At 39.5% G+C, this 12,450-nt stretch overlaps 1 protein-coding gene across 3 annotated transcripts in view; it reads left to right on the top strand.

Annotated features, from left to right (window-relative positions):
- LOC107685225 (DAZ-associated protein 1-like) overlaps positions 1–10,589 on the top strand; it is an 18,017-nt gene extending 7,428 nt beyond the window's left edge. Inside the window, exons 8-13 of one of the 3 annotated variants that reach the window (XM_016481751.1) lie at positions 3,671–3,824; positions 4,167–4,196; positions 4,498–4,653; positions 4,851–5,018; positions 7,845–7,934; positions 9,883–10,589. In XM_016481751.1, coding sequence (XP_016337237.1) covers positions 3,671–3,824; positions 4,167–4,196; positions 4,498–4,653; positions 4,851–5,018; positions 7,845–7,934; positions 9,883–10,055 — 771 coding nt within the window. In that variant the 3' untranslated portion in view covers positions 10,056–10,589. Of the gene's footprint in view, positions 1–3,670; positions 3,825–4,166; positions 4,197–4,497; positions 4,654–4,850; positions 5,019–7,844; positions 7,935–9,878 lie in introns of all 3 variants that reach the window. The other 2 variants (XM_016481756.1, XM_016481743.1) reach the window with 2 other exon arrangements.
- The last annotated feature ends 1,861 nt before the right edge of the window (positions 10,590–12,450 follow it).

Below are 12,450 nucleotides of genomic sequence, written 5' to 3'. Positions count from 1 at the left end.
TTTTTTTTTACTGTATGTGTATGTTAAAAGTACCATTCCGGCAGCAAGAATGATCCTGAACTAAATTAAGATTAATGTCTTAGGTATGATGTGTTTATTGGACCAATCAGATAAGAGTAAATGGAGCGTCAGCGAGAGGCTCATTTGATTGGCTACAAGATGAAGGTGGCCCCGCCCTCCCCCTCACGCTTGCAAAACTCAGTCAGTGAGAGAATCGTGCCAAAATTGTAAGCGCAGAGAAAAGAAAGACGGAGCTGTACATATCGGTTTATTTCGGGAACTTTTTGCCCCACATGCACAACAAGTCATTTAGACATTTGCAACAGTTAGTTTTTTACACATACAGATTGGTTCTATGCAGTCAATCTGTTTTGCAGTTCTTTAAACTGTTGTTTTCGCTTGCAAATCACTGTTCACAGGCTTGCAGTGCTTTTGACCGTCTTTTGGCGAAAAAAACGTGCCAAAAGTCTAAGCGCGGAAAAATGGAAGTCAGAAGCATGCAGATCATATTTATTTTGCGTTAGCATGAAGCTGCAGTTTCACAATACATGAATTACACTTACGAATAACAGTAAAATGCTGCAAATATTTTTTTCTTGCACTTGAAACACGATTTACACCTTTACAAAGCTTCTCTTGCGCATGCAAATTTAATTTACGCTTACAGTCTTATGTACACTTCCACAACTCTTACCCTGCGTATGCAAATCTTTTTGACGTCATTCTACCTTCATAAAAAAGCACCTTATTTGTTTAAAGTGTTTGCAAACCAAATGTTATTGCACTTTTGTTCATACAGCAGTACTTTTAAAATAAAAGTTCGCAATACAGTATTTTTGAATTCATTATTGAATTTTGCGCATAATGCGATTAATTGCAGAAAAATCATGCGATTGATTGCGATTAAAAAAATTAATCGTTGCCCAGCACTAATATTTATAAATGCTAAGAGAACCTTAAAACATTAAGTGTTTTATCAGCACTCACCTAAAGAACCGGTTGGTTTCCTTTTTTTTTTCTTCTTTTTTTTCCTTCTTTCTTTTATTCAGGTTATTACTGTCAGGTCACTTACTATTTGAGTTCTGTATTATCCCAGAAGGCAAAGAGAAATCTCAATTAAGTGACCTCAATATTCAAATCTCCATACTGTGTCTGTTAGTCTATTCCAAATGGGCTTTGGGCGGGTAGCAAACGTCTCTGTAACGTAAGATTATTGTCTGATACCTAGGTGTATTAGTCTGTTTCGAGGGATAGCGCAAGACTGAACAAGTCGCATGACGTGTTATCTCACCTCACCAGCTCCACTTAGTAAAATATCACTCCCAGCATGGCCGGTTTGAGGTTGATCTGCTTTTTGAAAATAAACCACTAGCATTTCTCACATTTTTTTTGACTAATACCCTCATTAATGCGGAGCAGTTCACAGGGGCTCGTCTCGGACTTTTTGCGTTTGGTCTCCCAAGGCATTTCCTTGCTTTGTCATGACTGCAGTGTGCTGATTTAAAGTGAAAAACCACTTCCAGCAAGTTTGTTCAAGACTCCAGAATAGCTACGTAGTTTTTGTCCTACATTGAGTTTGCTCTCGCTCGCTGACGCTCTCCTTGACTTGGGTCCCTGTTCCTGAAGGAATCATGTACTACGGTACCTGGGCTATTGTTCTTCACATGACATTATTTCATCGGGGCTTTAAGGGGGGGTGGGGCCATACGTTATAAAATTAGAAACTGGAGCATATCAAACTGTGTACCAAATCCCAGCTCTACTGTTGGACGTGAAGACTTGCGCGAGGCCTCCCATCACTCTGAGCGGTGATGCCCGCGGGAGTGTGGGGGGGGGCGTGTTGCTGATTCGAGGGTTGCAGACCACTCGCTCAAACTGATACCTAATTAGGTCGACAGTGAGAGAGGAGGAGAGAGACGAAAAGAGAGTCGTTACATTTATGCTGCTTTCCAACGTAAAAATATTGTCTCTCGCTCTTGATGCAAGGTGACCCCAATAACTCACCCCCTTTAGAGTCTCAGCTCTATTTCTGGATCTCCACTTTAACTGGAGTGAAACTTCCCTGTGTGTGTTAACCTACGTCTATCCATTTTTTTTGTCTGAGTGGCAGGTAATAGAATGCCATTCACCTAATTGGATAATTCTATAATTAGTGATAATTGCTAAGAGAAGCATTGCTCAGGGCTGCACGATGAATCGTATTTTATTCCTGATCACGATTTCTGCTTCTCACGATATTTGCCTGCTGGTTATTTATCCTGATAACATTTAATTTTAAATTGGCATTTGTGTTATCTTTTGTTATTTTTTGTTAATGTTTTGGTAACAAGCCTCCACAAGCTTTCATGGTTGCGGTTGCCAGATTCCAAGAGTTTAAATCCCCATTACATACAAATACATTTTCGGCCAATTGGTTTACTTAATCTTTCCAACCTGGCAACCATGCACACACACACACACACACACTCTCTACATTACGGGAAAAGCGCAGATATGCTGAAAACACCGGCAAACATGCAAGTTGGATTTGAGCAATCTCTATTGAGATATTCTGCTCAAATAACAGTGTAATAGAGCCCGTCTGTTTTCTTTCAGGAAAGAAAGTTTCAGTCGTTTGCGCTGTTTGCTCGGTCTGAATCTGCGAGGAAACCATGCAAGTTGAAGTTCTCTGGATTTGTGTTTATGCGTTAAGAATAAGATCTGCTTCAATCCAATCAACAACCGTTGGATTGAACCTAGTTTACGCCCTGCATTTCTTTATTTTTTGTTAAGCAGTTTCACTCGAATGTACATCACAATACAGAAGAAAAGACCGGTTACTACTACCATTACATCGCAACTTTAATAAAGTCCGAAGACATATCTAGAGACCAGAATATTGTAGTCTTTGGGGTGGGATCTTTTGATCTGGGCCTATAAGCATCTGCATAGATGTGCACTAAAATCACTAAGAAAACCTTAGCAACCGTTTAGCCACACCTTGGCAACAAACCACATCATCCTAGCATCATAAGCAAGGGCAAACACCATGCTAATTTTCTTCAGAAAATGTGGAAGTCATATTAATTTCATATTTGACACAGTATGAAGATTCCTCTCTGATTAGATTTTTGTCTCTCCATTTTTATTATCTGCATGTTAATTATTTGGTACAATTAGATTGTCATTTAAACATCATTGACCCTTATATTTCTATTGTCATATCTAAACTGAGGTTCTTAAGCATTAGCCAGGGGGGAGGTACGTCTTAATTTTCTATCAACAGTTTATAACTATTTAAAAGAGCTGAGATGTAAGATATGTGCAGGGACGGTGTTTCTCAGGTACGTCTGTGGTCATGAAAAATTTATGTTAGTATTTATTCTCAAGTTTAAGCAGAACCCGACCTGCTTGATCTGACCTATAGAGTTTTAGTGAACTATCTGAACTATAGAGATTTAGTGAACTTAAATGTCCCTTTCTTACCCAAGTACCTCAGAAACATTGGTTTAAAAAGTTATCAAATTGAAGAGACCAAGTATATTCCATTCCATCTGGACTACGGTCATGTATTTGGCAGTAAGAGTATCTTTTCAGAGGTGAGGGCTAAAGTTTCTGATAGGTGAGTGGGGGAGGTAGGCAGTATGTAAATTTTCCTCTCGCTAGTTACGACCTCTTGTCCTTTGTGCAGGTTGAAGTGAAGAAGGCGGAGCCACGGGACAGCAAAGCTCCCGCCCCCGGTCAGCTGGGAGCCAGTCAGTGGGGGCCCCGAGCCATCTTAAGTGCAGCCAATGGCTGGGCAGCACAACCAGCTCCGAGCTGGCAGCAGAGCTACGGGCCTCAGGGTGAGTGACACGGTGGGACAGAACGCAGCGGGAGCATAACACGTCCCAACCTGAAAAATGATACTGAAAGCCAACTGGTATCAGTCACGCTTTGCTTTAGGTCAGCTTGCACTGTTTGCGCCATCTGGCTAAGCCACACTGGGTTTGTCTGCCATGAGAGTGGGAATGTTTTCACGTAAATCTCACCCCCAAAAAAAAGCCTGCTCTGCCTGGCGGGAATCCAGAAATGCAACACTTTAATTGAACATGTTCTGGCTTCACCCCCATTTGACATACAATTCTGATTCAGTTTGTAGTTTCATGATCTGTTGGTTGTGAGTTAAAATGTGTTTTTTGTTCCAGGTGTTTGGGTGTCTACAGGTCAACCTCTTGGTATGTTCTGTTTTATTATTACAGATTGATTTGGTTATTATATTTTGCCATCCAGAGATCTGACTAAAAGGCCAATTCATACCACGTCCGAATATACTTTATATTATGTGTGTGTTCTTCGAGCCTGTCAATCAACATTAGCGTGCCGCCCAAAGGCTGAATAACGCAAGGACATTAGATCTCTGCCAAAAGTGTGTGTGCATGTGTTAGACTATTCAGACGATAAGCTTTCTTGAGTTTATTATAAACTAGCACTACGACCCAGTGAGTTTTGACTAACTGAACCCCCTCTGTGTTTCAGGTGGGTATGGACCTCCTTTACCTGCTGGCCGTGGGGCACCCGCTCAACCTCCTTCTCCATTTAATGCATTTCTAGTTGCAGCAGCACCACCTACAGGGGGATTTGGGGCACCTCAGGGATACCTCCAACAGGGCTTCAGCACACAACCTCAGTTTGGTAGGTGAAACTGTTTTATATTTTTGCAGTACTAGAGTTATCATTTCTGTATAAGACCCAAAGACAAGTGATATTAAAACTGCAGTATTTTTTTAAATGAAAATATATTGTGTATAAGGTATAAATATGGGTAAGTTGAACAACCTCAAACAAGATTGTAAGATTCCTGCATTATTTTTCTTTCTTTTTCAACATAGGATATAGTTTTGGAACACCTCAAGGTGACCAGTTTGTAGCACAGGGAATGCCTCCCCCTCCCGCCACACCAGGTGCAGGGCATTTAGGTTTTGCCCCAGCGACGACTCCCACTCAGGACCTGAGCAAAGCCGCCCCAGCACAGCCAGACTTCTCCTACAGCCAGTATGGTAAGAGTGCACTGAAACGTGGCACCAAACCACCGCAGATGTGCTGTAGCCCATCACAGGGGTTCTGCGTCCTGTTCACACAGCTGAACAGGCATGATGACATCACATACACACGCTTCCACACAGACCCTCAGTCTATTTAACCTCAACCAAGGCCTCTAGATTTTTGATACACAGTCTGTGGGGGTTTATCCAGTGGTATGTGTGAATTAGATCATCCTGTACTGCAATGCTGCTTTTGACCAGATGACAGATTCACAGGTAGATTTAACTGACTGACCCTTCAGAAATAGTCATAGACCACTAGTTCATAAAAGCGGTCAGAGCTAAAAGCATCTGGAGGTCAGCGAGATGTGGGATGCGGTACATTTAGCGGTGCTTGCTAAAGCTGCTATTACTGTAGCAATTATTACTACAACAAACCTCTAACCCTAAGTATTAAAATTCGCCACATTATTCATCCTGTACCGTTCGTGCTACAAACCTGAATGATGCCTCCAATCATGTAGCTTCTTAAGAATAGGTGTGCAAATACTTTCCCAAGCGATTGGACATTTTGCCTGTGAGAAAGGCCCCAAAAAATGCTTGCACTTAAAGAGATTCTGTCATCATTTACTCACCCTCATGTCGTTCCAAACCCTGCAGAACCCAAAAGAAGATATTCTGAAAAATGTTACCAACTAAACTGTTTTTGTATGGATAAAGAAAAAAAAATACTTCAAAGAATTTCTCAAAATATTTTATTTTATGTTCCATAGAGGTCATATAGGTTTGGAATGACCCGAGTGTTAATTAATGATGACAGAATTTTGATTTTGGGTCGAACAGATCCATATCTAGGCACAGAAAATCAGCCTTAACACTTTAGCAACTTGCTAACAACCACTCCGAACGTCTTAGCAACCACCCAAAACACCCTAGCAACATCCTGGCAATCACCCAAAACACCATAGCAACATCCTGGCAATCACCCTAAACAGCCTAGCAACATCCTAGCAACCACCTAGTACACCTTAGCAACTACATACCTTAGAAACCACCAAGAATTCCCTAGCCACCACCCAGACCCCCACCTAACAACCACTAGGGACATCTTCGCACACATAGCAACTCATTTCCAACCACTCTAATTTTTGCAACTGTATAACAACATAAAGAAACAGTAACAACATAAAGCAACACCTTAATAATCATATCCTGCAATAACAACCCAGAAAACCATAGCAACCTCACAGCAAAATGTTAACAATCACTCAGAACATTCTAGCAACTGCATAGCAACATCCTAGCACCCTAGTAATATCCTAGCAACCACTCAGAACCCCCAACAGTGTCCTAGCAACCTCCCAGAACACCTTTGCAACTACATAGCAACCTCCAAGAACACCCTAGCAACAGCTTTGCATCTTACTATCAGTAAATCTCATCTTTGCAACTGTATAACATCCTGGCAACCATTTAGATCACTGTACCAACCACATAGCAACATCTTAGCAACCACCCAGAACACTTTAGCAGCCATATACTTTAGCAACAGCCGCACCGTAAAATGCTAACAACCACCCAGGATATCTTTGCAACTGTAGAGCAGTGTCCTAGCAACCACTCAGAAAACCTTAACAACTACATTACTTAGAAACCTTCCAGAAAACCCTAGCAACCACATAGCTACTCATTACCAACCACTCTAATTTTTGCAACTGTATAACAACATAACAAAACCCTAACAACATAAAACAACACCTTAAAAATCATATCCTGCAGTAACAACCCAGAAAACCATAGCAACCTCACAGCAAAATGTTAACAATCACTCAGAACATTCTAGCAACTGCATAACAACATCCTAGCACCCTAGTAATATCCTAGCAACCACTCAGAACCCCCAACAGTGCCCTAGCAACCTCCCAGAACACCTTCGCAACTACATAGCAACCTCCAAGAACAACCTAGCAACAGCTTTGCATCTTACTTTCAACAACTCTCATCTTTGCAACTGCATAACATCCTGGCAACCTCTTAGATCACCATACCAACCACATAACAACATCTTAGCAACCACCCAGAACACCTTAGCAGTCGTACACTTTAGCAGCCACCCAGATCACACTACCAAACCACATAGCAAAGGCCTAGCAACCAAATAGTTATCATATATGTCCTAACAACCACTCAGAACATCCTAGAAACCACACAGAAAATGCTAACCATTCTTAGCAACTACCTAGCAATCATTCAGATCGCCCTAACAACCACATACTTTACCACCAACAGCTGTCTAGTATTGTTCTGGCGAGTTTTTCATGTGCAAGCACCACTCTCATTTGCTTCACACAACGCACAGCTTTAGTTATTATGTCAGGCTCGCATTAATATCAATCTGAGAGGTAAATATGCAGCTTTACACCAGAATCAATACTGAAAATGTCAGTATTGGGCATAACAAACATAATTAATTTTATGCCAGACAATCAAGGATGAAGTCTTTAAGCCTGATTTAGTCCAGTCACTTTTCTTTGCCATAGATAGAGGGCTGTTAGCATGGGGTCAGGCTGTCTGTGTGGGCTGGATGTATGTATGGGTGGTCTCATCAGCCGCTGTATGTCACGCCGCTGCTTTGCTTCCATTCATCAGCACCTCGATGGCCAAGCAGCCTGCTAAACATACTCATTTAGAAAGAGCGTGGGGTCGATCCATCCACATATTCTGTCCATGAGCCCTGAGAGCAGGAGAGGGCAGCGTTCACTTGGGTAGGAGCTGTAAGGTAGTAGTTAAGTCAGACTCTCTTTGGGTCGAGTCAACCTGGTCTCCTCATCTCCCTGCTAGGCTTGGGTAACTATCCTCAGGACCCCTCTGCCTACGGACCAACGCGTCCTTCTCACACTTATGTACAGGAAGAGCAGGGATATAGCGCAGGTAGGTGAGCAACTGCATCCTACAATCACTCAAACCCAATAGAACAAACATCAGCCTGTGGACCCATAAGGCTTCAGTTCTGTTTCTCATGCATCCCATGTACAATATGCATATGCCGTATGCATATTCTACATCAATCACTTCGGTTTTTCATGGGATATACTAAAGTACAGCTACATGTCATTCAGGGGGCCTCAAAAGACGCATGTTTATATGAAATAAACTCCAAGCTTGTGCTTTCTTTTGACCTGAATCTCTCGTGAAGCGCCATTAGACAATATTGTAACTCGTCTGGCTTGTAGCTGTAGTTTATTATATGAACAAAACTGACGGCTTGCTTCAGATGTTCTTTTTCCAGTCGCTGCATTGCTTTGCTGCCAAAAGGATGATCTAATAATGTCTCTACTGGGTTTTCTGTGGATTTTTTGCCTCTCACGGAGCGCGTGACAATCACGCCTAAACAAATCTGCGCGGATTCGGCGAGCGCTGGCAATTCAATTCTTTACTTGACTCTTAAAAGTAATCCATTTCTCTTCATTTGTGTTCACGTCGTAATCTGTTTCACTTTCATCTAGAGACTTTCGAATAAATTCTCTCCGAAATGCATTTCTGCCTTGGTATTTCTGTTTTATTTTTGTCCAGACTGCTTTAAATGTGTTTTTCATGACCTATTTGTCATCATACTTTTGTTTCCAGCCGTTTTGGCCTCGTACACACTGCAAAGCTGCTTTTAAGAGTAAATTCTGTGTGTGTACGGAATTGATGTTGTGATAACCACAGCAACAAGCAACATGGATGCCAACAGTTCAATCTGCTTGTGTTGCCCATTTTCAACCGAAGTAATATTAGAGAGATGCATGGAAATTAGTAAACCACGGTTGTACAATTATAAAATTCGGGACTTAACCCTTTAAACAACCACTCATTAACACAGGTGTCTATTTTTGTATGGTATGGTTTCCAATACCAAAAACTAGCAAATACAATCTGCTCTCAATATTTAGACCATGGATTTATGATAAGAGGTAGTTCCCATCCAAAACATGCAGCTAAGACCAGTTATCTGCGCAACACAACCGAATCCCAGTTCCTTTACTTTTGCATGAGCGGAGCACAAATTATTTTATATACTGTGCGCCAATCACCATCGTTCTCCAGAAGTGGAATAAGATGCTCCTATAACGACCTTGAAGAATTATTGTAAGAATGTGCTACTTTTAAGTTATGCATGTAGGAAGTCAAACATTTAAAAACATAATCTAAAAAGACTTTGAGCGTGTTTTTCGAACATTTTATATTTATAACGTTTTATTGCAGCTACATTGACAAATTTGGACAGAACTGTAGAATTTATATGAAAAATTGACTATAGTTTTAATGATGAAAAATCGATTTCCTTAAAGGGTTAGTTCACCCAAAAACTGAAAATTCTGTCATCATTTTTTCAAGTTGTTGTACCAAACAGTTGACGGTAGCCATTGACTTCCATAGTATTTTTTTCCATACTATGGAAGCCAACATTCTTCAAAATATCTTCTTTTGTGTTCAGCAGAAGAAAGAAACTCGTACAGGTTTGCAACAACTTGAATGAATGATGACAGAATTTTCTTTTTTGGGTGAACTATCCCTTTAAGGAAATTGATTTATCGTATACCATGAAAAATATAGTACACTTTTCATACAACCAAATTAGCGTAAAATAAAAAAAATCAAGTGCACTGTATGCATGCCCTAGCGTATGCGCAAAAACTGAAGTATACTTTGGTCTTATGAGAAGTGACAACTGTATTTAGCTGCAGTGTGTACATGGCCTTTATCTTGAGAAGTGAGAAAATCCAGCTAACGCAAAATGTTGAGGGGCTACAAGACATGTCCGGAAAGCCTAGTCGCATGTCGTGCTTACTGGTGTTTAATATCACGTCCTGTGTACTCATGTCTGTTGAGACAGGTTATGGGCAGGACCTGAGTGCTTTTGGTCATAGCTTTGCAGACCCCAGCCAGCAAACTGCCTCATACGCCGCAGCCCCCTCCGCACCCTCATCAGGAGCCCAACCGGCCCCCAGCAGCTTCGGACGAGGACAGAACCACAATGTACAGGGCTTCCACCCCTACCGGCGCTGAGCTGCTCTCCCAGCCCCAATGCAATACACATCGTCAGGGATACAGACGTTTTGAGTGCAAGAACTGGATTTGGGAGGGTCTTTCTGAACATTGCAGAGCAAATAAAAGGGGTTTTATTGTGTGTAAATTGTGAACAGAGCCTCTACTCCGATAATAGGAGACCACAGTACTCTTCTATATTTTGTAGTAGGACTGAACTACTGAAGTATTTAGCAATAGATTCAGATCGTCTGGTCAAACATCAGCACAGAACAGATGCACCAGACGTCAGCAACAGGGTCTCCCAATTATTCAGCTTTAATTATGTTAGTGGGGAAATGTTTTTATTTTCAATTTTGTGAATTTTGTTTACTCTGAGACTTTTACCATTTTATTTAAGTTTGAAATAGATTACAGATGTGTATTATACACCTAAACTGTGCAATTTTTTAAAGAATTTTGTACTAATATATGTGCGCTTTTCTTGTTTTTTATTTAAGGACGTAGACTTCCCTCAGGTGGCTGTTAGTGCACTTTGCACTTATGCAAAAAAAAAGAAAAACACAAAAATGAGAGTTTATTTGAAATAAATGATTTAAAGAAACAGTGTTGTGAAAATGCTTTGAGGCGATGGTTGAATTGCTTCTGAATTGACAAAAAAGGCTTTACATTTATCTCTTCCCTTTCAAGTCAACATGAACTTGTCAAATATTTAAAAAATATTTTTTTTAGACGGTGGGAAAAGAAGTGCAATGTCCACAGTTTTTTATAGTATGTCATCATCCCAGTATTATATTACTGTAAATATATTGCAGTTCACATATAACATGTCCTTCAAATTCAACATCAAGGGTTTATATGAATGTTGAAGGGAAAGTTAGTGTCTCAGGCATTTTTTTTACACTTACAATTATCTTTTTAGCTTCACTGGGTTTGCAAAATTAAGTACGAATATTCTATGTAGTCTCACAATATGAGGTCATTAAAGCTGAATGCATAATTAAAGCAATAAGCCCCGTGAAGCGTGGTCTACAGTGAATTTATAACAGCTTAGGGGTGTTGTTAGGCACGAAGCGGAGTGCCTAAAACACCCTTAGCTGTTATAAATTCACTGTAAACCACGGCTTCACGGGGCTTATTGCTTTTATAAAACGGTTATTCCATATATGTAGTAAGGTTTCACAGAATAAAACGGAGCAAATAAAGTGTAATGATATAAATAAAAACAGTATTCTTCCACCAAACAATGTAGTTCCTCAGAAACAGTTGTGGTTGCCAAGCAGAACGTGGCTTAACCAATCAGAATCAAGAACCGGAACTATCCGTTTTATAAAAGGATTTTTTTTTTTAAACAAAGCTGTTTAAAATAGTTATAGAATAGAATGTCATGCCACAGGACAAGTCAGCTTCCCAAATGTGTTTTATGTCAACTATATATTATGTATATATAAATGTTTTCATATTTCCATCAAGACTAATATAATGAATACATTCCATAGAACAAAACTGAACTGAATTTACCACCTAAAAAGTCTAGAGTTGGTAAGATTTTTAAAAATGTTTTTGTAAGTCTCTAATGCTCACATTATTTGATCAAAAATACAGCAAAAATAGTAATACTCTGAAATATTATTTCAGTGTAAAATAACTGTTTTCTATGGTGCTGTTTTCTATTGCTGCCACACATATTTTTTTCCCCACTCAATTATGTCATAATAACGAGATGTTATGTCGTTTTAACACATCTTTTCTCGTTAAAACGACATCTTTTCTCGTAATAACGAGATGTTTTCTCTTAAAACGACATCTTTTCTCATAAAAACGAGATGTTATGTCGACATAATTATCTCGTTAAAACGACATCTTTTCTCGTAATAACGAGATGTTTTCTCTTAAAACGACATCTTTTCTGGACATCTTTTCTCGTAATAACGAGATGTTATGTCGACATAATTATCTCGTTCAAACCACATATTTTCTCTAAAAACGAGATATGTTGCAAAAACCATGTAATTATCTCGTTAAAACGACATATTTTTCTTGTTAAAACGACATATTTTTTCTCGTAATAATGACATGAAATAAAAACGATATGTTTTCCCGATTATTATAGATAGAAATTATTGAAATACACTGTTTTAAATGTATTTTAATGTAATGGTTTTAATTGTAGCGGCATGTTTATTAGGATTAATCTCCAATCTGTCTAATATAGTGCTATCCATCAATATCCATGACTCGTTTAGGCTATGATCAAAACAGTTATTTTTGAATAATCGACTCTGGGCTTAATATTTCTTTATCTGAATGACTGAAGCTTGATTTAACAACAAATCGAAATATGAACAAAAAAAGAAATAAAGAGATTTTCTAATAGGCTAATAATAATAATAATAATAGCCTAATAATAATTATT

This window comes from Sinocyclocheilus anshuiensis, unplaced genomic scaffold, assembly GCF_001515605.1.
Source record: "Sinocyclocheilus anshuiensis isolate Anshui unplaced genomic scaffold, SAMN03320099.WGS_v1.1 scaffold689, whole genome shotgun sequence".
NCBI lineage: Eukaryota > Metazoa > Chordata > Actinopteri > Cypriniformes > Cyprinidae > Sinocyclocheilus > Sinocyclocheilus anshuiensis.
Note: the sequence above shows the minus strand (reverse complement) of the source record. Positions and strands in the feature narration are given on the sequence as shown.